At 45.1% G+C, this 25,758-nt stretch overlaps 1 protein-coding gene and 1 long non-coding RNA gene across 7 annotated transcripts in view; one reads left to right on the top strand and one right to left on the bottom strand.

Annotated features, from left to right (window-relative positions):
* IFT43 (intraflagellar transport 43) overlaps positions 1–23,716 on the bottom strand; it is a 48,388-nt gene extending 24,672 nt beyond the window's left edge. For 2 of the 6 annotated variants that reach the window (XM_062636090.1, XM_062636092.1), the window contains exons 1-3: positions 23,536–23,682; positions 22,942–23,031; positions 6,813–6,880 (exon numbers count right to left, since the gene is read on the bottom strand). In XM_062636090.1, coding sequence (XP_062492074.1) covers positions 6,813–6,880; positions 22,942–23,031; positions 23,536–23,589 — 212 coding nt within the window. In that variant the 5' untranslated portion in view covers positions 23,590–23,682. Of the gene's footprint in view, positions 1–6,812; positions 6,881–16,665; positions 16,696–22,941; positions 23,032–23,535 lie in introns of all 6 variants that reach the window. The other 4 variants (XM_062636091.1, XM_062636089.1, XM_062636093.1 and 1 more) reach the window with 4 other exon arrangements.
* A 161-nt stretch (positions 23,717–23,877) lies between these two features.
* LOC134172734 (uncharacterized) lies at positions 23,878–24,441 on the top strand. Its single transcript, XR_009967987.1, has 2 exons — positions 23,878–23,994; positions 24,200–24,441. It is a non-coding gene; the product is annotated as an uncharacterized LOC134172734 (long non-coding RNA).
* The last annotated feature ends 1,317 nt before the right edge of the window (positions 24,442–25,758 follow it).

Raw genomic sequence — 25,758 nt, 5'->3', positions numbered from 1 at the left:
CAACTCTCACACCAAATGGCTCTTGAGATTACAGAAGCATTTCAGTTTCCATTTAAGGGGAAAGCACACTTCTCTGATCCTCATGGTTATGTGGAAGAACTGACTGCTGAAGGAGACAGACCTCCAGTGCACGGGAAAAGTATCTAAGGTTGGTTGTTTTTTTCCAATCCCACAATAGAGGCTGGGGGATGAAGGGACTGATAGTACCACTGAAGAGAAGGACTTGGGGGTGCTAGTGGATGAAAGACTGTGCATGAGTTGGCAGTGTGCGCTCACAGCCCAGAGGACCAGCCGTATCCTGGGCTGCATTCAAAGGAGTGTGGCCAGCAGGTTGAGCAAGGTGATTCTGCCCCCCTGCTCTGGTGAGGCCCCACCTGGAGTACAGCATCCAGATCTGGAGGCCTCAGAACAGGAAAGACATGGACCTTTTGGAGCAGCTCCAGAGGAGGGCCACAAAAATGATCAGAGGGATGGAGCACCTCTCCTTTGAGGAGAGGCTGAGAGAGTTGGGATTGTTCATCCTGGGGAAGAGAAGACTCTGGGGAGACTTTATTGTGGCCTTTCAGTACTTAGAAGGGGCCTATAAGAAAGATAGGGAGAGACTTTTTAGTGGGGTTAAAAAGAGGGGAGATTCAGGCTGGACATGAGAAGAAATTCTTTACAGTGAGGGTGGTAAAATACTGGAACAGGTTGCTTGTGAAGACATTGAATGGAGACATTCATGGCCAGGCTGTGGTTCTGAGCAACCTGATCCAGTTGAAGAAGTCCCTACTCATTGCAGGGAGGTTGGACAAGATGACCTTTGAAGGTCCCTTCCAACCCAAACTATTCCATGATTCTATGATAACAGAGAACAAACTGATGATTCTGAAGTACCAGGCCAAAGACCTTTTACTTGTGGTTTGCTTAACTGAAAACATTTAAGTGAAAAACACTAGAAAGAACTAGGTGTTTATTACTGAATAGCACCTTGTGCTGCCATCTGAGAGCTTCTGAAAGAAGATATTTTAAGAACCTGGATTAAGGACTTCACAATAGTAGAGGGGTTATATGGGAAGGGGGACTGGGGGATGGGGAAATAGGGCCAAGCAAGTAGATCAGGTCATCTTAGGTCTCTTTCCACAGGTAAACTGCATTAAGCTAGACTTCACAGCCAATTTAGAGGTGACCTACAAAGGCCAGACAAGTTTTTAGCTGTGGCTTTGACAGATACAAAAGGGTTGCAAAGTTGCATGTGTTCTTCAAGAGACTTTTTCTTTTTTAAATAAGAAATATTTGGGACAGCAAGGATCATATCTCCCCCGAATTTGCTGATAAATTCCTTGGAAATGGGGAGAACTAAGGAACAAAGATGGTTTTTTTTCTCCATCATAAAAATCAAAGAGACTTTACCCTGTGCACAATCTGCCACCTCAGCAGCTTACATAGACTGTTATCAAAAATGTCACGCTACTGTTCCATTTTTGTCCTGCAGGCTTCATTTTCTAACGGAGCAAGAGGCTACAGCCCTACCAGTTCTTCCGTTGCCTAGTCTTTCAGGAAAAAGAAGTCAAAGAAAACTCCAGCAGCAGAGGATAAACAAACAAAAATTTAGCATGAAAAAAAAAAGGCAAGAAAAAAAGCAGTAACCCCAACTCTTTTACCAGGCTCCTCTGGGCACTGCAAAGACACTGGAACGGACACAACTCTAGCATTTTCCCTTTGCAGGAAACCCTGCAAGTCACACTAAGGAGGATTAAAAGGAAAAAAAATCCCCTGTCACAGCCATGGTACTGTGGGATTCTCAGGTGACTCTTCTGTCTTTTAGGGACTTTCCTTCTCCTGCCAGTTATCTTTACTGAGTCTAAACAGAAACACCAAGGAGAGCTCACCCTAGCAATGACACAGAGGGACAAGAGCCTGTTAGCATTCCTGGAACATGCAGCCTATTAAATAAAAAAAAAAAAAAAAAAAAGGAAAAAAGAAAAGGTGGGGGGAGAGAGAGGAAAAATCCACCCTGGGCCTGCACATTGCAGCTCACCACCATCTTGATGTCCTTGATGCGTGCCGATGGCATGGAGGCGGCTGGCACCAGATCAGCCCAAGAGAAGGAATGAGAGGCCAACGGAGATTTATGTGAGGAGAGTGAGATGGACAAGGTAAAATTGTCAGGAGGAGTTGTTAGAAAGTAAAATATATTGTGACAATTCCACTCCTGCCGTTCATCAATAAACTGACAGATCATTTAGTGTCAATTAGGAGTGATAGATGGACAAGTCCCCATGATCCTGGGCCAAAATTAATGGCTGGGAGGGAGAGGGTGATTGAAAATGACGGCTGACATTGAGAGGAAAGTCCTGAAGGTCCCCAAGGGGCCATTACTTGCCTCATTCCCTTGCAGATCAATGCAGGGACAAACCCAAAAACAGACACTTCAAGACAAAACTTAATCAGACTTCCTTTTCTTTCTTCTCCATCTAAGTTGTGCCCCCTCACTTGGCAGCCTTGATCCTTTGTGCCTATGTTCTTCCCATCACTAAGGACATCCATAGATGTCCTCAGTGAGGCTGCTGTCTTCCCTACAGTGAGGAGCCTGGCTCTGCCCCTAACATGGCAGTGTCACAGGGAAGCCCAGCCTGAGATTTAACTCAACACCGCTGGACTGGGAGTAGAGGACAGAAACAATGACAAAAGCTTCCCCTACCATGTCAGACAGAGAAACTCGTGAGCACTTTACTACTCCCACTTGCAAAACAGGGATGGCTAGAGGTTCTATAAACCAGGCACTCTCAAGGGTCATTTCATATAGCTACAACAAAGGATAGTTTAAACCCATACTTTTGAAACAGGAGGTTTTTAACTTTACTTACCTCTAGAGACCTTGAATCATAAAACTGCTTAATCTCTTAAATAACTTTCCTCCATCTCGAGGGTGCAGTCTCACCATTGCCCACCCTCCAGAGCCCTAAATGATACCTACATGGAGACTGGGTTACCCTGCTCTGAAGGTCACCCCAACCACATTCACTTCCTTCCTACAGGCCCTTAATATTTGTCTTCTTGTTAAATGCATTCCTGAATACCATACCACCACTTCTGTCCCAAAATCTTCAGCATGGTCATTTTTCTAAATAAGTCTCGATTATAACTGATTCGGAGAAAACTCCAGGAACATGGAGTTTTGAACTCCCTTGTCTCATTACAACTCTGCATGACCTACCAGTCAGAAAGGAGAAATTTCAGTTGTAGCTGGAGCACTTGTTGCTAAACTGCCACAATCCCTGTAGAGAAAGGAGGTACACATGCAGGCAGTGGAAGGGACTTCCTACTGAAAGCAGCACTTGCATTTGCTTGTAGGGCCACCTGAAATAAGCCGTATTTATTCCACACCAATCCTAGCTGCTGCCTGCAGAACTGTATGAATTTTAAGGGGCTGATTGCAAGACCAAAGGGGTAAAGGACCTAAGTGAACTGGAAGTGTCCTGAGAAGGAAAGAAATAAAGATACTAATAGGGAAGGAAATGGCAGTAATGCTACAGAGAAAGTCAGATAGATGAGATCAGCACAGGCTGGAATTAAATGGATCCTGGAAGTACCTCTCCTTTGTCAAATCCTTACCAGTAAGCAAAACTTTTTCCTTTCCTTTTCCCACTGGCAGGTGCTTTGTATTTCTTCTTTCTGACACATGAGATAACCTGACAATAAACCTCTGCTTTGCTTGTCACAAGTGTCAAAACTGATGACATTAAGAACATCAGCACAGCATCCAGAATGGCACTTGGGCTCCATCCAGTGGTTAGAGAACTGCTTCTGTAGCAAACCCAGCTGTAATTACTATTATTTCTATAATCTCATCAGGGTACCAGGCCCCAAGTGGCTGTCTAGGTTCTTGGCTGGTCCCCTTTCCTCTAATACTGGGGCTGGAATATTGCTGGGACTACCTCTTTTCATACAGACTGATTCTCCTCTTTGAATACAAATTTAAATAAATACAGTAGACTCCGGTGCAGAGGGCCCCACCAGTAAGGGAAAACGACTTCTGTCACTATTCTGCACCATTTATTTGCTGATTGCAGAGGACCAGTCTGAGGGTTTGCTCAGACACTTCCTGCAGTCCTCTTCATCATCCAGATTTACAAAATGGGACTCCTAGCAATGACAGCTATTCTACAGAGGTACCAGAAGAGCAAAGTAATCTTTCCATGCTCAACTTCTGAAAACTTATCACTAAAGGCAGCATTTTATTAATTTTCTGGAATTTAAATACCTGACACTTGCAAATGCTATGGGAACTCATGATAAAATAGTGCATCTTACTTGCACACCATCTGTGCAATTTAATTTCAAAACTAACTGCAGGTTGGAAAACTTTAAGGGCACTTCTCCTCTTCCTGTCTTGCAACAGTCTGAGAAAGCAGTAGTCTGATGGAAGGAATCAGCAAGATGGTGAGAGTATTTGCAGGATTACCTAGGTATGACAAGAGCTGGGCAGGGAAGGGACTAAGAAGGAGCAGCAAAGATTGAAAAACAGAAAAACAGGTTGCAAATTAAATTTTACTCTAATATGTGCCAAATGGAAACAAAAAGAACATTTTCAAATGATGTCACATTGGTAAGACTCTGAACTATAGTATAAAATAGTTTAAGTGTCTGCACAGCGTAAGGAATAGAATTTACAATTTTTACATTGTCCATTTTGAAAAAAGAAATGACTTAAAGCAGTACAATTCCCAAGTGTAGGCTCAGTTACACTGGCATAAAACTTCTTATACCTACATCAGATACACCAATAGAAGCATGTTATTCTAACTACATCTACAATTAGTGAAATTGAAGCAAGTTAACTTGATGGGCTTCCAAGCTGAGTCAAACTGGTTGAAAAGCTGTGGGGAGACAGAGCCTGAGAAAACAGAAACAACAAAGCTACAGCAACATTGGTATGACATCAGCCGATGACTCAGACTTTTCACATGAAGGCTTTACTCTGGGATATGTCACAAAGACAGCCTTACAGGCCAGCATCTCACTTTTATAAGGGAGACAAGGAGAGAGATCACCCTGGGGAGAACACACAGCTGAAGGAAAGAAAAGACAGGGGAACTAGTTGTACCTCACATGACCAAAGGAAGTCAGAACAAACCTCTCCTTCATAAAATCTATTCAATAAAAGTCCTTAATACAAATTAAAACTAATACTGCCAGATACAACATGGGTATCATATGCATGACTGAGCAAGGGGCACATCTTCAACTCATGTACCATTGTGCAGGGTCTCACAGATAGAAAGGTCTGCAGCCTTCTATTTCCTGTTCTGCTTCTTCAACTGAATTGAATCCAACCTCACAGGAGCATTTACTCCATACACCTGCTATATCTGTAAACCATGCAATTGGGACAGTGGACAAGCACCACTGATAGCTACTGCTCTAAATATATCACATGAGGTTCATATCAAACAATGGAAAACATCTCAAAGTAGCACATGTCACACTGCTGTTGCATTAGGAACCTGCACACTGTCCTCCAGGGCACATCAGGCACTGTCCTCCAGGCCCTTAATAACCGTATTACCTCCAATCCAGACCTTCACCTAGCCAACAATTACAACAATTATTTTTCCTAAACAATGTCATTCACCCTTGTTCTCTGCTGTCACATTTCCATAAAGCTTCTGCTTGCTCCTGCAAAGAACCAGGATCACTGGTGGCATTTTTATTATAACCCTGAGGTGGGCGCATCTTTGCAATGGTAACTTCTAGCTTCAGCCAGCCTATGCAAAGTAATACCATTATCAGAGTTAAGCTAGAGAGGAGCAGAAGGAGTTCAGGTCGAGACTTTAATTCCTTTGCTCCAGTCTTCACATTTTCAGCTGATTTATTCTTCAGAGACAGAATGATAATTTTCCCAGAAAGGTACTGTTTTCCAGAAAGGCTGCCCCAGAATATAGAACACCCTTCTCACCCCCTCTGGATGTCCTCTCCCATTCTCAGGGTTCCAGGAAAGAAAATACATTTTTTTTTCCATAAATCAGTGCCTCCAAAGTATATGTCAGGCATATACACTCTTATTATAGGCCTTAACGTACACAAGCAATCTCACACCACTCTGCCACTGAGCCCTTCAGCTCTGCGAATAAGAAATACAACACCAGCACAACTTTATAGCTTGAAAAATAGCAAATAGTTTGAAACCAAGTCATCTCCCAGTCTGAACTGTCCTTCAGTTTTCATACCCATTCTATTACCACATACATATATTTCCTTTCCCTTAGGTGTCCTTCATAAGCACCAGGATTCTCAATCTACACTCTACAATTTGTACACTTTTTTCTTCCTATCTCTTGTCGTTGACCATTTCCATCCATTTCCATTATACCATAACCCCATGCACACACAAACATCGACAAATTTCACCTTTACTGTCAAGGCTGATCATTGAATCCTGAACTGCTCATTGCATTCTTGTCAGTGGGGCACTGTCATGTGTCACTCTCCTGGAAAGGGCACAACCAGTCAAATCCCCCCTCCCCGCTCCTACATTTAACATGCTTATTATGTTCTTGACTCCTTTCAGTTACTATACCGGGTAAGGAATACACTGCCTCTGGCAGACAGTGACATGTACACAGTGGCCCAGCCAGGCCAATTTATAAAGAGCATTAGCCAGCAGACACAAGAAAGAGCAGTACCTCAAATGGTCTGAAGGAGAGACACGCGCCACCTACAACATCCAGAAAAACTGCTCCAATGCCTGTAACAGCAAATCCCAACTAGTGATGTTCACTTAATCCTTGCCTAAGCTCCTCTTAGTAAGGAAAAACATGAGGACTTACTTGGTAGTTGCCAGTACAGCATCATCTGCCCAGCCTCCTTGCCGGCGTGGGGGTTTAGGTGGTGGACCCTTTAAAAGAGAGAAGAGACACATTAGAGCCAGCTCCAGTCTAGGCAAAGTGAAGCTGACTGAGACACCAGGTCCACATATATTAATGTAAAACTTTACCAAATAATGGCTGGAGCGGTAGTGTTTAAAATGCTGTCTATTCATAAAATAAAAGGAAGACAAATATTACAGAACAGGGGTGTAGGTGTCCAGGTAAACAGAAGATATACTACTCTAATCAGTACCTTGACAAGTTTCTCATCTATGTATCTTTAACTTGTCCAGAACACACAGTACAGCAGCAGACTGATCCACAGATGAGGTGTTCTACTGGTTAAATATGGCTACTAGGAACTGCTGCCCACATTTCAGTGGGAGGTATCACGTTACATCTTTCCTAGGGTACAAGTCAGCACATTTTAGACATCTTGCTTTAGACTGGGAATTGTTCCTAAAAAGTGTCTGCTTTTGTCCACTGCCTAGAAGAAGAGGATAGCTGAAGTGCAGACACAGCCAGCCATACCAAATACCTCTAAAGTTCGTTGAGATGAAACCCAGCACTGCCACCACTGAAATGCTAAAGGGGAAGTTCATCTGGAGCTTAAAGGCACTCCCTGCTATCATCTTGCATTGTCTCGTGTGGCACTCTGCCGTGTGGCAAGCCTGGGGGTTACGATGGGAGTTTTCAAAGAACAGGGCTATGAATTCCCACCGTGTGGGAGCAGCCTATTCCTTCTGCAGTTCTGGGCTCTGTTCCTCCTGCCTGAAGCACCTCATCCAGCAGTGCCTTCAGTGCTTTGCACAACAGGCAGTGGTGAAAGGAGGCATGGTGAAGCCAATGGATGAATTTCTGTTTATACAGCTCCCAGTTGTGGTGCCGATTGTGGCAAGATGGGCTGCAGGGGCGTGTGAAGGGAGCATCATGAGAAAGGATGATGCGTAAAAGATGTCCCAAAACAGAGAAAAAATGATAACTGAAAAGGAGTCTAAGTTGGAGCAATGATGGGGGGACAGTGGCTCCCACAGCTTTTATTAAGGGAATGAACTGGGTCACTCCTGAGGATTTTTGACTTGACAGACAGGACCTTGCATGTATGGGGGGGTCAACCCTGAGACAAAGCCAAATTACCCCTTGCCACAAATGAGGAAGGAGTTGAGCTAACCCCTGATGGTAGGGGTCTCCCGTGTTTATTTCTTGAAGCAGAAGCATTGTTTGCAAGTGTGGGAAATGAAGAGACCCTGCCAGGGGCAGCCACTGCCTGCTGCAGGGACGGGGCATGACCCTGCATAGCTCCCTGACAGGAGCAAAAATAGTCATCCTCCAAAAATAAACAGGGAGCAGGAATGAGGCAGGAGCTGCAGTCCCAAAATACCAGCTTTCTTCAGCAAAGGGAGCACAGGAGGGCAGAGGGACAGGCAGGGAGCGTGAAACACAGGAAACAGCCTCCTTATATGGGCTCATCCGCAGGGGACAGAGCTCAGTCGACTGGAATGACCATGTCACAGAATGTGAAGCCTTCAGGGGCCCAACTGAATGGAGTTTTCTGATCTTTAAATGATTCCCCCAGATTCTTAAGATGCCAAACCAGAGAAGAGACTACAGTGCCAAAAAAGGAGTATTTTGAATTCAGTTCATCTGGACACACCCAGAGCCCAGGAAAAGGCGGAAAAATACACCACATATGGGCATGCATGCCCACATAAACATCCCTATTCCCATCACACACACCCCAACCTCAAAAAACACATTCCCTCACACATGGATCCTTCCCATGCATGCAAACAACCCCTTTCCCCTTACAGCATCCCTCTGATAGCCAGCCGGCCATGTTCCCAACCCAGCCTCGTAACTCCTTACAAAGGTGCATGGAATTAACAAATGTCACCAAAGCACCTGGGCCGTAAAGCTGAGGGAAGACACATCTCCAGGGCGTTCCAATGCACCTGCAATTTAATTCCCTCATCACCAAAACTAGCCTTCAGATCAAAGATACAAGTGGGACACTCCACATAGAGGATGAGAATGACCGCCTCAGTCTTTGCACAGGGGATGACTTCATGCCATCTAGGGGTTCGATTATAAAGTCTTGCCAATGTTATGTATTCGCACTGATCTCTCGTGAGACCCCACCTGGAGCACTGTGTGCAGTTCTGGTGTCCTCAACATAAGAAGGACATGGACATGCTGAAGCAAGTCCAGAGGAGGACCACAAGGACGATCAGGGGCTGGAGCATCTCCTGTATGAAGACAGGCTGAGAAAGTCTGGGCTGTTCAGCCTGGAGAAGGCTGCATGAAGACCTCATAGCAGCCTTCCAGTATCTAAGGGAGCCCACAAGGATGCTGGAGAGGGACTCTGCCTCAGGGACTGCAGCAATAGGACAAAGGGCAATGAGTTAAAACTTAAACAGGGGAAGTTTAGATTGGATATAGGGAAGTTTTTTACTGTGAGGATGGTGAGGCACTGGAATGGGTTGCCCAGAGAGTGGTAAATGCTCTGTCCCTGGCAGTGTTTAAAGGCCAGGTTGGACAGAGCCTTGGGCGACATGGTCTAGTGTGAGGTGTCCCTGCCCATGACAGAGGGGTTGGAACTAGATGATCTTAAGGCCCTTTCCAACCCTAACTATTCTGTGGTTCTATGATCATACACACCAGGAAAGCCTGAATGTCTGTCAGACCCTGACAAACACCTCACATATACCTACAGGTCTCTTGCAATAAATCAGGTAATTCTTTTTGAACTGTCTACAGGAGCACAAGCAACAGGAAAGACAATGTTAACCGTCAAGGATAAATAGCTTTTCTTTGTTAGTTGCCTGGAAAGTGCCATAATAAGGTCACATGCCACATGCACTTTTGTCAAGTAAATACACCTACCTTCATATACTTTTAACATTTCCAAAACCTCAGCATAATTTACAATTGAGAATGCAATGTCATACATTGTCATAACGTGGTGACAGTTAGGGACATTGAAGTTGCAAGCAAGAGCTTGAGGCAAAAAGTGGGAAGAATGTCAACCCCAGAGAGAGCAGAGCAGAAAGAGTACACTGTTCTTCCATAATGGAGCAAATGTGCTCCTGAACATACCTTTTTGGTGAAAGACTGGGGGCTTTAAATGATCAGAACTTGTTGGTACTTACGTATTATTTGGGCAAGATTTTTATGTATGTTCCCAAATGCAAAAGCTGAACTGTCCACCAAAACATGTTGGTGTTCAAAACACAGAGATTCCACCACCTCCTGACAACAGTGTTCTCTCTCAGATCATGCTGCTCAGTCTGTTTCACATTAACTAACCACTTGCTGTGGTTTGCTTTCCCACTTAAGCTTTGTCAGTTATTCACCTCCAGAAGGTTTCTTCTACCTTAGTTTCTGCAGATAGTCTCGTTTTCAAGGAACACTGCCATGATCAGCTTTTTAGTTTGTTTTTTTTCTTTTTTTTTTTTCCCTCAGAAATCCAGTTCACCATTTTTGTGATGGCACTTTGCCAGGATTTCTCAGGCCACCTTCCTACCAACACTTTCATACTACCACTATAATCAGAATTTTATCTCTCCCTTTGAAGAATGACTGGCCTGAATTCCATCGCTCCTGCATTAAAGTAGAAACTCTATGTTCTTCTTTATCTGTAGTCAGGCCCTTTCTTATCAGACAGATGTAGAATTCTAATTTGGCTTCCCCATTAAGGCAGAAATTTCCAGGCTACTTGTCAGATCATGTCTGCAGTTCTGAAGGTGCTAGTTGGATGTTGCTTTCCTCATGGAAGCAACTACCCTGTGTGTCTTTGGATCCTCAAGATCCAGCAAAGTTTCTTTTAGGACCTACTACAACACAGATTACAGACATGTTGGGTCACTCAGATTCTCAGGTGGGTCTGGAAATATGGATTAATTTACCTTCATCAACATGACAACTCCTTTGAAACAGTGAGCTCTCTGTACAGGGAAGCAGGGACTCAAATGACATTGCAGCATGCAACAGAGGACACACAATTTTTCTGTCATGTAATACATCTTCTAAAATGTGTGGGATCTACGTTCTGCCCAATACACAAACACTGTGAGATTTTATACAGTATGTAGGTGCCTTGTTTTTATCCAATATTGACCATGGTGCAGAAAGAAAGAAGTATGGCCAGTCTCAAATTTCCTCTTCTCCAGACAGCTGCCTGAGACTCTCCTGACTGAGGAAACACAAATCCCCAAAACCAGGCCTGATGGACTAGTTCTGACTGCTGTCAATTAAGGAGCTGTAAGTCAAACAGCCCTACTGCTTCCAAGCAGCCACATAACACAGTCTATACTGATTTCAGAGAATATATGATGTCAAAAAGGGATCAATTAAAGATCTATGCAAGCCTTGGCTTTTTGCAAAGAACAACCCGTCTCTGCTAGCCCTGTTCATTATGTCCACAGACAGTTTAAAGTAGTATATCTCATTTTAATAAATACCCTCCGATGACTTCTGAATGTCTTAAATGCCTAGCAGAAAAAAATGGATTTCCATTTCATCCCCAAACTGTCCTTCATGGTCACTGACCTGTCTTTACTAGGGAAAGTGCTATTGAGACAGAGAAAGTTCTTGGGGGGCTTCAAATATTCTCTATCATAGCATGTAATGGTGCAGCTCATATTGTTAAGCAGCTATTAGGAATTTTTTCCCTAAAATAATGGTCAGCTAGCTAGTCAGCTTACATGGGCAGCTATGAAAGCTGTCATACTGCAGCATTTGGCTTAACCTGTCTCAGGAGTTACTGCATCAGAACAGTGAAGAAGCAATAATCTGATTCTCTGAGCAAGGAGTTACCAAGGTAGAATGCCCTCACAACCCATAGTTAAGAGGGAGATGCCCCTCCAGTATTCCTAAGCATCTCTCAGTTTGCTGTTACCCTGTGCTACATACTGTCAGACATGTTCCCACATCCATCTCCACCACTCCTACAGTTCTTTTGTTGCCTTCAGGTGGATCCAGGAGCACTCAAAGCATGGCATAAATGTATGGAAAAGCTTTGAATAGTATTATTTTCAATGGGATTGTCTCTAATCCACATCAAAGTAGCCAAGCAGGAAGGATATGACTAGAAAGGCTGGGAAACATGTCTGACTAGAAGTGCTGTTTCAGTAGATGCCATCAAAAGGCTAGCAGATAAGCTCAGAAAGCTGAAAATAACTGCCCTGCTGGCCGGCCACTCAGGGTGCACAGGAGTAGAGGCAGTGCAAGACCTTGGGGATCTCCAGGCCATGCAGTGCTGGGGCTCACACTAGGGAAGTTGGCCTAATTAGGGAACAAAAGTTCAGCTGCATTTTTGAGATTCCTCCTGGAGAATCTGGCCACCTTCCAGCTAAGCGGTCCCCAGGAACAGGCTGGGAGTCCAGCGTTTCTACAAGCAACCAAAGACCGCTGGGGAAAAAGAAACAATCCCTGTAAAATGGAAGCAGGTAAAAAAGCCGATGCTTTCTTGGATGCTGGGTCCCTTTGGCGGTGGGTGTTTATTTGCAGAATGCAAGAATCCAAACAGCTGACAGAAACTCTGGGATATGGAGGGAGAAATTCAGCTCAGCCCAGGACAAGCATGCAAAAGGGAGGGCATTCACAATGTGCAACAGCTACAGGAAATTCTGCCTCACGAGAGCCCTCCCAGGTTCTTGGAGATTCCAGTTGCTTCAAGAGCTATCTACTCCACTCCAAATTGTATGCCTAAGAAGGCAAAACCCTGGCAATGTGCAGTATACAAAATGCCCCTGGTGAGGGCTCTTCTACAAATTGAAGATCACAGGGGAGAACAGGACACTAGAGAAAAACAACTCTGTCAGACCATAAGGTCTTCGGGAATAGGAAATTTTTTTCCTAATCATGCACCAACGCTCTCTAGATCTTACTGCAATGTAAGCTGTAAATACAAAAATGGCTATTTTACAATTCTTAATTACAATTACACATGACTTTTTCAGTCATGAACTCTCTGAACTAGAGTGGCTGGACAGTGCCTAAATGACTGTGATTATTTTTACACAAATAAGGTCCCCAGGAAAGCACCCAGCTGAGTGTAGCCAGTGCTGGGCTCCTCAGTCTCATATTCCTAAGTTTCCAGGGACGTGGGGAAGAGTACTTGGAGGGTGGCTGCTCTGCAGATCCAAACCAGACCAGACAATGGAATGAGAGTGTGGAGCTGGGTGCCAACCACTGTGTGAGGGTAAGAACTGGGTCAGGAAAATACCAGTTTGATTAAAGGTGCTGATCATATCAAGCCCCAGGCCATGTCTACACCACAGGTGCAGACACACCTGCAAACAGGATCCATGTGAGTCAGCTTGAGTCTGGAAACAATCTAGCTTAAGGTACTTATGGTAACCAAACTGGTATCTCCCCAGGCAGAGTGCAGGTTGCTTCTCACCAGGGGGTCTCTGCATCCTTCTGTGCTATATTTTAGGATGCAAATACACTCACTCAAGCAACCCCAGTGAACTGGGCAACCCAGCAATTTAAGCCCACAGTTGGCTTCATACTTTAGGTTCTTACATTTTTTGTATAGTTCTTCCAACAAACATTCCATTGAAAACAATTGTTCCTGACATGTCTTAACCTAAAAAGCATCTTCCCATTTTCCCACCAAAATTGTTTTAAAAGTACTGGGAACTAGAACTACAGAAGGACTTGGGTGCTAGCTCTGAAAAGGTCAGACCATCAAATCTTCTTTCCAGCTGTTGCCTTAAAGCATGTTGTCACTCAATCTTTTGAGTGATACAGAGCCACAGAGGTCTGCATTCACCTATCAGTCACAAATCAGGTGCTCTCACTACTTCAGTCCATGAAGGACCAAAGCACAACTACAGAACAAGGCACCGGCTAGATTCATCAGGACTGGAACAGATGTCTTCCACCTCAAATGTTGTTTTGCTTCAGTCAGAAAGTCCTTCCCTGCAGCCCCAAAGTTCTTTCAGTTCCATTTGCAAAGCAAAGCGGCTTCAGAAGAAAGGACTGAGCGCCTTCTCTGACCCAGAACAGCTCATAGCTTTGTCATTACATATAATATTCTCCAGGGATGTGGTATAAACATTAGTTGATACATCTCCCAGTAGGAGGAAAAGGACAATAAAACCGGTATCTTGCAGCTCGGAAAGGAGATGGACTGTTTAATCTTTATGTATAAAGCATGTGGCTTCAACATCCAAATGAACACCTCCATCCCTGGAAGTCCCCGAATGCAAAGAAAAACCTTGCTCCACTGCTGAAGGCAACCAAACACACAACAGGGATCAGGATCACTCACTGCTAGCAGAGGGACATGCGCTCCCAGAGCTCTCAGAATGGGGCAGATCTCCATGGAAGGCCAGGGTTTCAGACACACTCCAGTTCCCAGCCACTTTTTATCACCCTAATAGATCCCCAGACCCATCCTGAGATTGTCCACACACTACACAGGCACCTAATACAGACTCCGGATTTTGCTACGAGTGTAAGGGATCAAAAGCCCCCTGTGGATCTGTGTTTAGGGAATCCCCACAGTTCTTATGCATAAAGCTCTAGTCCTCCTTTCAGACAGGGATTAAAGAAAAATAGAGGAGGGACTTCTCCAAGGCCCCAGAGCAAATCCGTGGCAAAGCCAGGAAGAGTATCCAGCAAAATTCTGGCTCACAGCCATGTTCATACTACTCCTGCCTATTCTGCCTCTGCAAATTAACTGAGATATTAGGATACACCCCTTATTATACCACTGATCAGCCTTAAAGCCTTTTGGCTACATGTCCCAGGCAGCCTTGGAAGGTGCAGCCAAATGAGTGATTCACCTGGCAAAAGTTCAGATCCAAAATGAGTGGGCTGCCAGTCTCCAAGCAGGCAATGGCTGGAGGGCAGGACTTAAGCAGGTACGTTCACATCAAAAGTCCAGATGGGGCTGTTTGCTGGTATTCAGGCAGCCACAGAATATCGTCAGCACAGCAAGAGGAAAGGGACCAAATCCATGAAGAGTTCAGACTGTAACACTCCGCGCAGCCCAAAGGGAGTTCAGAGAAGGGTTACATGAGCCATCAGGGGGACAAAAGGGCCAACTTTGGACAAATGATTCAAGAAGCCAAGTATTTCGGCTTGGCCAGGCAATGACTAAAGGAGGGATATACTGCAGCAAGTTTTGGATCACACTTTATAATGTAAAGTTCCACTAATAACTGGTTTGGAAAAGACAATACAACTAACAGAAGTTTGTAAGCATATAGTATTTTAAGTTATAAAAAGCTTACTGATCAGTAAGATTTCTGAACACTCAGTTAACCATTTTGTTACCCTTCACAGGCATTAAAAAATGCAAAAACACTATAAAGTGAGACCATGAGCATAAGCCTGAATACGGGTGCAGGAATTATCCAGACAAGAGGGGTTTCAAAGCAGGGATCACTTCATACCAAGGAAAAATCTCCTTGCCAGGCACCATTGTGTAACATCCCTGAAGCAACAATAATTGCTCATGTGGAAGAGTCACATTGGTTTAGTTGTTTTAATGCAATTTAGCAGCCAGGAGCAAGAAGATGCCTGTGGCATGTGACCAGCCACCATTTAGTACAGCAGACCTTGGGAATCAATGATTTAGGGCACTGTATGGAGGTGGAATTAGTTCCAGTGAAATGACTGTAAGGACTGGTTCAGGGGGGTGGGGGTGGGTTTAGATCAATTATCAGGAAAAATTTCTATTGGATAACCAGTCCCCAAAACTATACCCATCAGTGGAAGGCCTCTTTACCCGATAAATGGAAAAGTGCTCTGGGCATAGTCTTTAACTATCCATCACTGACAAATAAACCCAGTGGATCTCTCCTACAATATCATCTCTAGCACTACCAAGAGAAAACTGAGCTAATCTGAATAGTCTTAACTCCTTGTGATGAGCATACTCTTCTGAGGCCAGAATTAATGAGATGGGTGATACGTGTTTCTTTTCAGGGCTTTAAATTTCACAAATGAATCTACTATGCTACCAGTATTGGCTGGTGCTTCAACAAAAGGAATTAAGAGTAAGGGAGAGGATGCTTTAATCGTCTAATATACACAGACAGCAACTCTAGCCCAGAAAAACTGGACAACACCAATTCCACGGTCAGCAACAGTGCAAGACAACTGGTCCAAAGATTTTTAACAGAAACACATGCTTGTTCTCAGGTTGTTCTGAATGGCACCACCCTGGCTTCTAATGCCAAATGAATGCCAAGATGTATTTCAGCTTTGCTGCAGGGTAAGAAAGAGCATGTATCTTCCTTTTCTCTGTGTAACAGGAGCCTGGTAAGAAGCACTATGCCATCCTTTTAACCACAGATATTAGCATTCCAGTGGAAAAAAAAAAAAAGGAAAGATTAAGAAGATACAAAGGCACACATCCTTGTTACTACTGGGTGGCCTCCTCCTCTGGGGAACCAGCAAGACTTCATAATCCCTGAAGACAAATTTTCATTTGTATGAGCAAGCTGACGCTACTGGACAGCAAATCTAGACTCAGTAAGGTTTTGTACTCTGTTAGTTAATTGTTGCCCTGATTTTTAAATGAAAATAGTTATCATTACAATGGCCAAGTATATATCTGTGACCTCAGAACAAGATGCAGTAGCTGGTAAGAACAGCTGTTCCAAAGATAACAGATGTCAGCAATTGGAACAAAGGGTGCAGGAAAGGCACTGTGTCTGACGCAGTGTCTTATTCTTTGTCTTATTCTCCAATACAAGAGTCCCCTCTTAAGGTAATCTCCAGACACATGAATAGACGAGTCCTACTAATCCCCTTCAGAGGAGCCAGGATCTACCTAGAAAACCTCTAGTCTTACATGGTCAACCTTTTCTTCAGAGTCTTCATCCTAAAAGGATCAGGAAGGGAAAAAGAGAGAAAGAAGTTAGAACTACAGAAGCCTGCACAAAATAGCTCGAAGATTGGTATGAATGGCTGTCATAGAATCATAAAATAGTTAGGGTTGGAAAGGACCTTAAGGTCATCTAGTTCCAACCCCCCTGCCATGGGCAGGGACAGCTCACACTAAACCATATTACCCAAGGCTTTGTCCAACCTGGCCTTGAACACTGGCCAGGGATGGAGCATTCACAACTTCCCTGGGCAACCCATTCCAGTGCCTCACCACCCTAGCAGTAAAGAATTTCTTCCTTATATCCAATCTAAACTTGCCTTGTTTAAGTTTTAACCCGTTACCCCTTGTCCTATCACTACAGTCCCTAATGAAGAGTCCATCCCCAGCATCCCTGTAGCCCCCCTTCAGACACTGGAAGGCTGCTATGAGGTCTCCACGCAGCCTTCTCTTCTCCAGGCTGAACAGCCCCAGCTTTCTCAGCCTATCTTCATATGGGAGGTGCTCCAGTCCCCTGATCATCCTCATGGCCCTCCTCTGGACTTGTTCCAACAGTTCCATGTCCTTTTTATGTTGAGGACACCAGAACTGTACACAATACTGTCCTGCAGTACATGCTTTGCAACCTAACCCACCTGAACAAAGTACAAAGTTGATCCCACCATTGTAAGGTTTTTATATCCACGGTCATTTATGCATATACCAATTTCAATACAAAACAAAGCAGGGCTGACTGCAGTGGCAGGGAAGTCTACCAGCAGTCAGTCCTTGAAAAGCACACTACAACCAACCAAATGAGAGGGAAAACAGACTTAGTTATATCGCCCCATAGCATGAAAAACCCCAAATTATTCAGGTGCGTAGGACACTAGAAAAATTTCTATGGATAGGCTCTGCAATCATGACAGAGACCAGAAATTATGCTGGACTGGTCATAATAGGTGTTATATACTGTAGCAGGCTTCAGCCTGTTTTCCAGAAGCTACTGTTTCTCAAGGCAACCTTAGATCCTCCACTGGAAGCAGAAGCTGTGGCAGTCAGCATAAGACAGGCATAGCTGACAACAGTGTTAGCTTTAGTAGATGAACTTTAGCTAACCCTATAGTGTAAGGGAATAGCTTTGTTGATGGGGTAGATGAGTAATTCAAGGAAAGCAGCTTGTCTTTCTGAGGAGCAGACTGCCAACACCAGCAGTAGTGATAACCACTTGCTAGGCACCACATGCAAGGAAGCAATTAAGAACCTGGTAATCTCTATACTATCCTAGAAATGACAGTGTTCAGAATCACGCAGGGAGACAATCTAGGGTATCCCATGACCCTGCACCAGGAGTACACGCAGGATGGCTAGAAACACTACACTAACCCACCTGACTTCTCTTCTGGAGTGCATCATCTCTCCTGTGGAACAGGGAAACCGTGTGATTAACAAATTACATATACCTGGTTTGGTATCTGAGTCCGCTTAATGTCTGTGCTGTCATCTGATCTTATGGTCATACCACGAGGAGCAGAGGGAGGCTACATGCACGTTGAGGCAGCTCGGGTACAGACTGTCCGTATCAGTGAGCAGCATAAATGAAATCAGATTTGCCGAACTGGTAAAATCTGTTCGAAGGGTGTATCCGTCAGCCAGAGACCCACTTGTTCCCACATGAGAGAAGAAAGGCTTCTGCAGGGCCCAACTTGACCCAAGCTTCTCTAGATGTAGGGAGCCCAAGTGGTACAGGACTGCACTAGCACGGAAAGAAATCCAGCTAGACAACACACTTTGGAAAAACATTTAAATAACCACTTTTTTGAGCTATTTTCCACATTAATTTCACCTGAGCAATTGATTTGTAGCTGTTCTCTTGGGTTAGATAACTGAGTCCTATTTAAATGATGCCTGGATGTCAGTCTACAGAATCACTGCTAGAGTGTTTGTAAGCTGGATGGTGGAAGTCCGAATCACTGGTTTGCAAAATTCACCTGTGGGAACTTTCTTCCAATATGCAGTGGAGGTGGCCCCAGCTTTTGTCTGCCTACATTAATCTATCGTAAGGTATTTTGTACAGCACAAAAATGCTTTTCAGTATCACCCAAGGACCACAAGTACATAGGCAAGCTTACAAATATTAAGTAGGCCAACAAGAGAACATATTTTCAGAAGTGAAAGCACAGAGCCTTTCCCCAGGCTGTGGTGAAACACAGGGAAGATAACCAGCAGGGAACTTAGATGATTACGGAGTAAACCCCAATAAAAAGTGAAACTGATCCTGCCCTACCTGTGTGGAGATATTCTCAACATAGCCTGGAAAACCCTCAACCTTTAGGCTGACATACTGCCTACTGAAGCAGTCTCCACTCAAAGGATCTACAAAGTGCTGCCAGACAGACACTGACAACTTCATATTGAGATTGCAAGAGGCAGAAAGCAGGGAGTCTTGAACAAGATTGCAGGGGAGTCCTGTTTCTCTAGTCTAAAGAGAAAACAGCCTATGGAAGCAGGATAATATTACAATATTTTTGCATACTGACTTTTTATGGAACATCAAACAGTTCCCTCTTGCTGTGACACAGAAAAGGAAAAATTTGCTGAAACATCTTTACAGAAAAGGCTTTTCCACTCAGCTTTCCAAATCAATCTCCTCAAGAGCTCCAAACCTGGCCAGCTTTTTGGCAGATGTCCTCAAGCCAGCATTCAGGATGTCATATGCAGTGATGTTAGAGCCAGGAAAGAGGTTTGACTTTTATTCTACAAAAAGTGTCCAGGAGTCCTGGTAGGATGGGACAGCAAAGATCTTCAACAGATCTCATTATATGAATTGCCCCTCACATTATACAAACAACATGCCCAGCTTGAGTATGTCCCATTTTGTCAGAAACTTGATAGCATCAAGATGAGTAAAAAGTAACACATCAAGCCAGGGGATGGGAAAGGCCTCCCAGTGGAAAAATTACCCCTCTGAAAATGAATGTTTGAAATGCGGAGTTCTGGCATGTAGCAAGCAGATTTATCTCTAGGAATTCCCATTTACAGCATATTCCCCTGGGTGCCCAAGAAGTGCTGCTGATTTGCCAAGGAGCTCTAAAGGCCAGGAACATGTTCAGCATTTGCTGCAGGAGGATGATGACTGCACCAATTCCACCAAATAATCATGTTCCTGCTTGCCTCATGAAATAACACATAGCTGCAGTGTTGTTTGTCAGTACTTGTACTTCGGCAAAGGCAGGAATCCTCTGCATCTCAGATGGCAGACTCAGAGCGTTGCGACCCTTACTGAGCACCTTAAGGAGCTAGAGGTCTGAATCTGAAGAGGATTCAGATACTTCCACACAAGAATGGGAATTATCAAATAGAGATTTGATAATTACAGCTACACCGCTGTAGTTCAGGGACTTATTGTGGGAGATGTATACACACAACAGGCACTGAAAAGTTACTAAGATACTGTACTGTTTTCATGGACCTCGGAGGAAAGTGCGTTGGGCTACAAGGCACACGAGATTGCAGTTATGCTCTAGGAAAGGAGGTTTTAACAACACTTGCATGAGAAAAGACACACAGCTGAGAAGATGTACCATTGATTAGAATCTCTTTTGGGAATACAGAGTCCAGGTCAAGGAGAGAGCAGCAGTAATCAGATAAGACCTATGCTCCAAGTCAGATGATTTGCCTATTCACTTCAAAACAAAGATCTTTTTAATTATGTTAAATGAGTTTTTCACCCCTCAAAGTAAATTCCCTTTTAATAAGCTCAAACATTGAAACATGGATAGACAGGTACTTTCTGCTTCCTTCAAGGAAGCTGCTCTGACTGGAAAACACTTCCTGGACTGTTCAGTGTCATGAAAAAAAACAGAACAATAGCACAAACAGTATGTTCATACCAGAAATTTGAGCTGGGTGGATTGACAAGGAATTAAAAAAAATAAAAAATGTCAAGGTAAATCTTACAATAGTTTTAACACTTTGGAACTACTGTGGGCAGAATCACCATCCTGACTGCGAAACTGCACGTGAAGGTATGAATGTAGCAAAGGTTTAAGACAAACCCCTTGGTCTTCAAAATCCGCAATAAGAATAAAACCTCCTGTGCTGAAATAAATTCCATGGGGCCTCTTCCACTACTGCCAGGTCCAGAATTTTTTTTTTTTTTTTTTATTTATTTTGCATTTCTTTTGGGAAGGTTCCTTGAAAAGGTTTCAAGATGACCAGATGACTGAATGAGACATCCATTATCACAGCTGAACCCACCACTTGATGGCAAGCCAAGGCCAAGCTTCCAGAAAAGTAAAAGGTGATTGCCAATGTAAGGAGAAGGAAAAAACCAATATTAGTCCTATTAAATGCTCGCTTTGGTATCAAATATGATCGTGTAGGAGAAGCCTCCAATTCTGGAGCAAAGGCTGAGGATTATTTATAGAGGATTTTGTCTCTTCTGCAGTAGCTCCAAGGTTTGCAGTTAACAAAAACATTTAGCAACAAAGAACTGTCTGAAGGGAGACTATTGACACAAACAGTTCTTCCTGTGGTTAAGATCTAGTAATAACATATTTGAATCTTGTAAGGCGTGGAAGGCCTCACCCTTCTGCTGCTGAAAAGCTCACTGCTTTTGAAGATTGTAACTATTTTTTAGTCCTCTCCGGGGGTGCCCAAGGACTGGAGCCTTTATGATCTCTTACAAGCTATTATAATGGCTATGAAGCAACAACTGCAGTAAGTTACAGTCAGCCCTGCGCTTTTTCTAACCAGGGAATCAGTCCTTGAATTAGGACAGCCAGTTCCAGTAAGAGAACAATCTGACAGTGAGCCACCCTAATCTGGAGGCTAACCAACGATTACACCCACTTAAACCAGCTGGTTTCTTTAAAACTTTCTTTACCTACAGGGCCTATGGCTATTTCCATTTCTTAAATTACGCCTTCTACAAATTCCCTCATGGAATCCCTCCTGAACTCCTACAGCATACCCAAAGAGGGGAGAACAGATAGGTGGGAGATGATTCTCCATTACACCTATCAAAAGAAAACACCATACTTTCTCCAGAACAAAAACCAAACCCCACAACTGTTCTATGATGTATTATTGTAAGCTAAGCCTATGATGCATTATTGTAAGCTAAGCCATAACAGCGTGTTTTCAATAGCATCACAGGGGCTCCAAGAGATATTCCCCCACAAAACTGCTTTGGCACAGATGGCTGGGACACAACTGCTACTGAATAGTAGTCAGGAATTGGAGAGTTTTGCAACGGCACAGAGGACCAGGGAGTAGCCACTCCCAAGACAGAAGGTCCCAGGGTTCTGAGCACAGTAGCCTGAAGCACAGTTAGTGCCAGGGTGGCCAGCAGGGCAAAGTGGGTCTGTAATTTAAAGACAACCTCATTTAAACAAATACGACTGTCGATAAGGTACAAGTCTGATGACCCTTTTGTCCATCTAAAGGTATCAGGGAGCAAAATCCATTTCTCCACAGGTGCTGCTTCCAGTAGGAGATATCTCTGGAGAAGCTGTCCTAACATGAGAGCAAACTTTCACGTAGAACTTCACCATTCTGCAGCACAAAGCAAGAAAGTGAATGGAAAGGGTTCACATATCACGTTTCTAGGTATGAGGGGGAGCTGTCTCACTCTCCTGTGAAAGAGGGGCTCCAGACCATCTTCTACCTTTTGAAAAGGTACTGACAGAACAAAGTCTGAGCAAAACTTTTTCTCCAAAGCCAAGTGGGAACCGAGTTTGCATGTTATTACCCACAAGACAAAGTCTCAGATGTGGCAAAGCTGGCTTCTAGCATGGCCTTTGCAGCCTGTGCACAGAGGAACAATCTTGATACTGACCATCTCAGATACTGCACTTGGCTCTAGCAAAAGCAAATGGCAAAAATAAGGCATCTGCTTACCTCTGTTCTGTCTTGCTACCATAGACAGTGGTAAATGTCACAAAATCATATGCCTGCTCATATTTTAACACCCATGGAAGATACGCATGTACAGGAGGAAGAGGCCCTAAATCGTGTTTGATACTACTCTCCACAGATCACACATGAGAAACTGTAGCCCCAGATATGACCCTCTGTGAAAACCACACTTCATGCAGAGGGCAACACCAATGGACAGGGCAGTCACATGGCTCCCAACTCTAAAGATGAACTTCGGGGGACAGAGCACACCAAGTGGGAAAGAATCTCAGGAGAAATGAAGAACTGTCCGCTGGAGACACCAGCAGGATTACAGTCAGGCTCTCCTGACAGGCCACCCACCTCTCCAAGAGAAGCAGACTGGGAACTCTTCCTGATCGGATTTTCATCTGGAAAAAACTCCTGCCGGGCCCGACGGCCCATCTCTAGTACCTGTAGCACAGGAGGAAACGCAAAGGAGCAAAGGGCACATGGTTACTGACAAAAGCCCCTTCAGAGCGGGGAAAACCGCAAGCAGCAGCTCCTCCGCCACGCTGTGCGTGAAACCAGGCACGTTTCCCTGGGTAGTGCTTAAAGCCCTGCAGCGGTATGGTTACCCCACAGACAAGCCCAGCCCGCGGCCGGTGCGCGGGCTGCTCAGCCCTGCCTGCCGCATGGTCCCACCGCCCAGCCCCGCGGCGGTGCCCACGGGCAGCCCGGGCAGCTCTGCCCCCAAGCTGCCGATGCCGTTTCCCCGCCTCCGCCGCTGCGCTGTGGGAGCCGCCGGCGCTGAGCCCGCCTCTGCCGCGCTCTCATGCGAGCAGGCCGCGGTTACGGGCCCCTTCTCAGAGAGACCGGGGCCCGGCCCTGGGGTGGCCGCTCGCGCCCCGCGACCAGTAACAGCCAGCTCACACCGCGGGCAGCAGAGCGGCCTCACCGCGGCCCGGGCCCGCTCACCCCGGCAACAAGCCCCCGCCGTGGCGCCTCCGCTCGCTCCGGCTCAACCTCCATCCGCCGCCGCCGCCACCGCCGCCGCCGGTGCTTCCGGCAGACAGCCCGCCCCAGCAACCGCCACCCTCAGCGGCAGCGCCGCCGGCCCGCATCGCCCCGCGGGTTCGGCCTGCGCCGGGCCTGTCCCTTTAACCCCTGCGCCAGCCCCGGGTGCTGTACACATGGAACGCAGCCTGTGCCCGTCGGCGCCTCTCCCGGCCCCTCGGGGCAGCCCGGGGCCTGGCCCAGGAGCCGGAGGCAGCGGGCAGTCTGCACACCTGGTAAAGACTGGCTCATCACCGACGGCGGTGTATTGCCACGCTCAGTGCTCCTGGTAATCAGATAGATATCCAGCCCCGTTAGCGGTCTTGAAACCTTGGCCTAACAGTGACAGCGGAGCTACAGTTTCTCAGCACAATGCATCATGTAAGTACTCTTTGATCAGTTCTTAGTTTCACATGCGGTAGGGGCAGGGTAAAAACTGCCTGACGCTCTGTCTTCTCCAGCTCTTTACTGTATTAGTCAAGTTCCCACTAAGGCAGATAATCCCAGCCTTGTAGATCTGGCTCCTCACACAGTGTTTTTTCCAAGTCTCCTGATTGCTTCTGATGCTCTTCCCAATTCTCTCTAGCTTTAACATTGCTTTCCAGACAGAGCAGCTGGTCCCCAGAGCACTCAGTGGACGAATGAAATATAAGCTCAGCGATCATTACACGTATGCCTCTCCAGCTAAGTTGTGCAGAGATTTCCACTGAGCTGCATAAAACAACCCCTGGTCCCTTTCTTGGCTGGACAGATGCATAGATTAATTTTAAGTAGATCTGGGTTTAGCTCCACATGTTAAATAAACATTTCTTTCTCCAGTGCTTTGTCCATTTGCCTGTACCATTTCTGGTATCTGACATTCCTTAGGATCTTCACCCATCCTCATTAGCCTAAATAAGTGTCACCCATTTATTCATCTGCTACACTCAACAGCTGTAGCACACCACAGACTACACTGTTAACACTGTGCCATGAGAAAAATTGACTGCATCGCCCTAAAGTTTTCAGCCATCCAGGAACACCTTCCACTAAAGACCCCCCATCTCGCTCCATACCTGCTTAGCTTTAGTAGAAGTTCATGGACTGGGTGAAGAACTTTAAGATGTCTAAATAAATTGTGTCAAATAATTTGCCTTTTTTCCATTCCTTACTGACATTTTCAAGTAGTTGTGCTGTGACTGTGATGATCTAAGGATTAAGTTAAATAAGACTTGTGGGCAGAGGTAATAGGTTTTTATTAGACCAACTGATACAGCTGGAAAAAAAAACATACAAGAAGTGTTTCTGTGCCTGAAAGCTTATCTGTTTTTCCCAGCTACAACAATCGGTCTAATAAAAGATACTATCTCCCTTTACAAACCTTGACATGTTCAAGGAATTTGGTAAGTGAGATGTGATTTTCCTTTTTTGAAGCCAGGCTAGTTAGCCTCTATGAAGTTATGATCTTCCAGATGCTTTGTTCTTCTCTAAGATTCAAGTATTCATGAGGTACAGAGGGCAGTTTCCACCCCACCCTGTGCTTTACCACCAGGGCCATGGGGATATGTCCCTGCATTTCCTAGTTCCCATCTGCTCCTCAGAGGAGCTGCCGCAACGATGCAGCTCCATATATACTAAGAGGCAGAGGGGACTACAGCCCCCAGGTTGTAGTAGCTGCTGCAGGATGTCCAAGTACAAATGTACGCTTACAGCTGGCCTTCTTGATGGGAAAAAGAGCATCCTAAGAGCAGTGTGGTAGCACCCAGGGCAGCGTATGCTGAAGATGGAGGGCAGGAACTCTGGGTTTAGGAGTGCACTGCCAGCTGTGGCCACAGGCAGTTAGCTGTCCTGGTGTTCCTTCCAGAGGCAAGGTAGGAGCCGGTACCAGATGCCACCCTGGACAGACAGACTACAAAGCAGCAGGACAAGTGGGTTCACTTGTTTGGAACTGACTCCCCAGGTCCCTCCTCACTGTTCCCCAGGGTCCCCATCCCAGACACCACCCCACTAACACATCCCAGCTTCCCCCAAGGCACACTGTGCTGCTTGCTGCCCATCTCTGTGACAGGAATCTCAGGCTAATTGAAGGAGTGTGAAGTCCACATGCAGGAAAGAAAATGTTTAGGCATTTGGGGAAATCAAGACTTGCCTCAGACCTTTGACTTC

The sequence above is a fragment of the Pezoporus occidentalis genome, unplaced genomic scaffold (assembly GCF_034315485.1).
Source record: "Pezoporus occidentalis ecotype Australia unplaced genomic scaffold, CSIRO_AGI_Poc_V1 ctg47, whole genome shotgun sequence".
Classification (NCBI taxonomy): Eukaryota; Metazoa; Chordata; class Aves; order Psittaciformes; family Psittacidae; genus Pezoporus; species Pezoporus occidentalis.
This window is presented reverse-complemented; position numbering and strand designations above follow the sequence as displayed.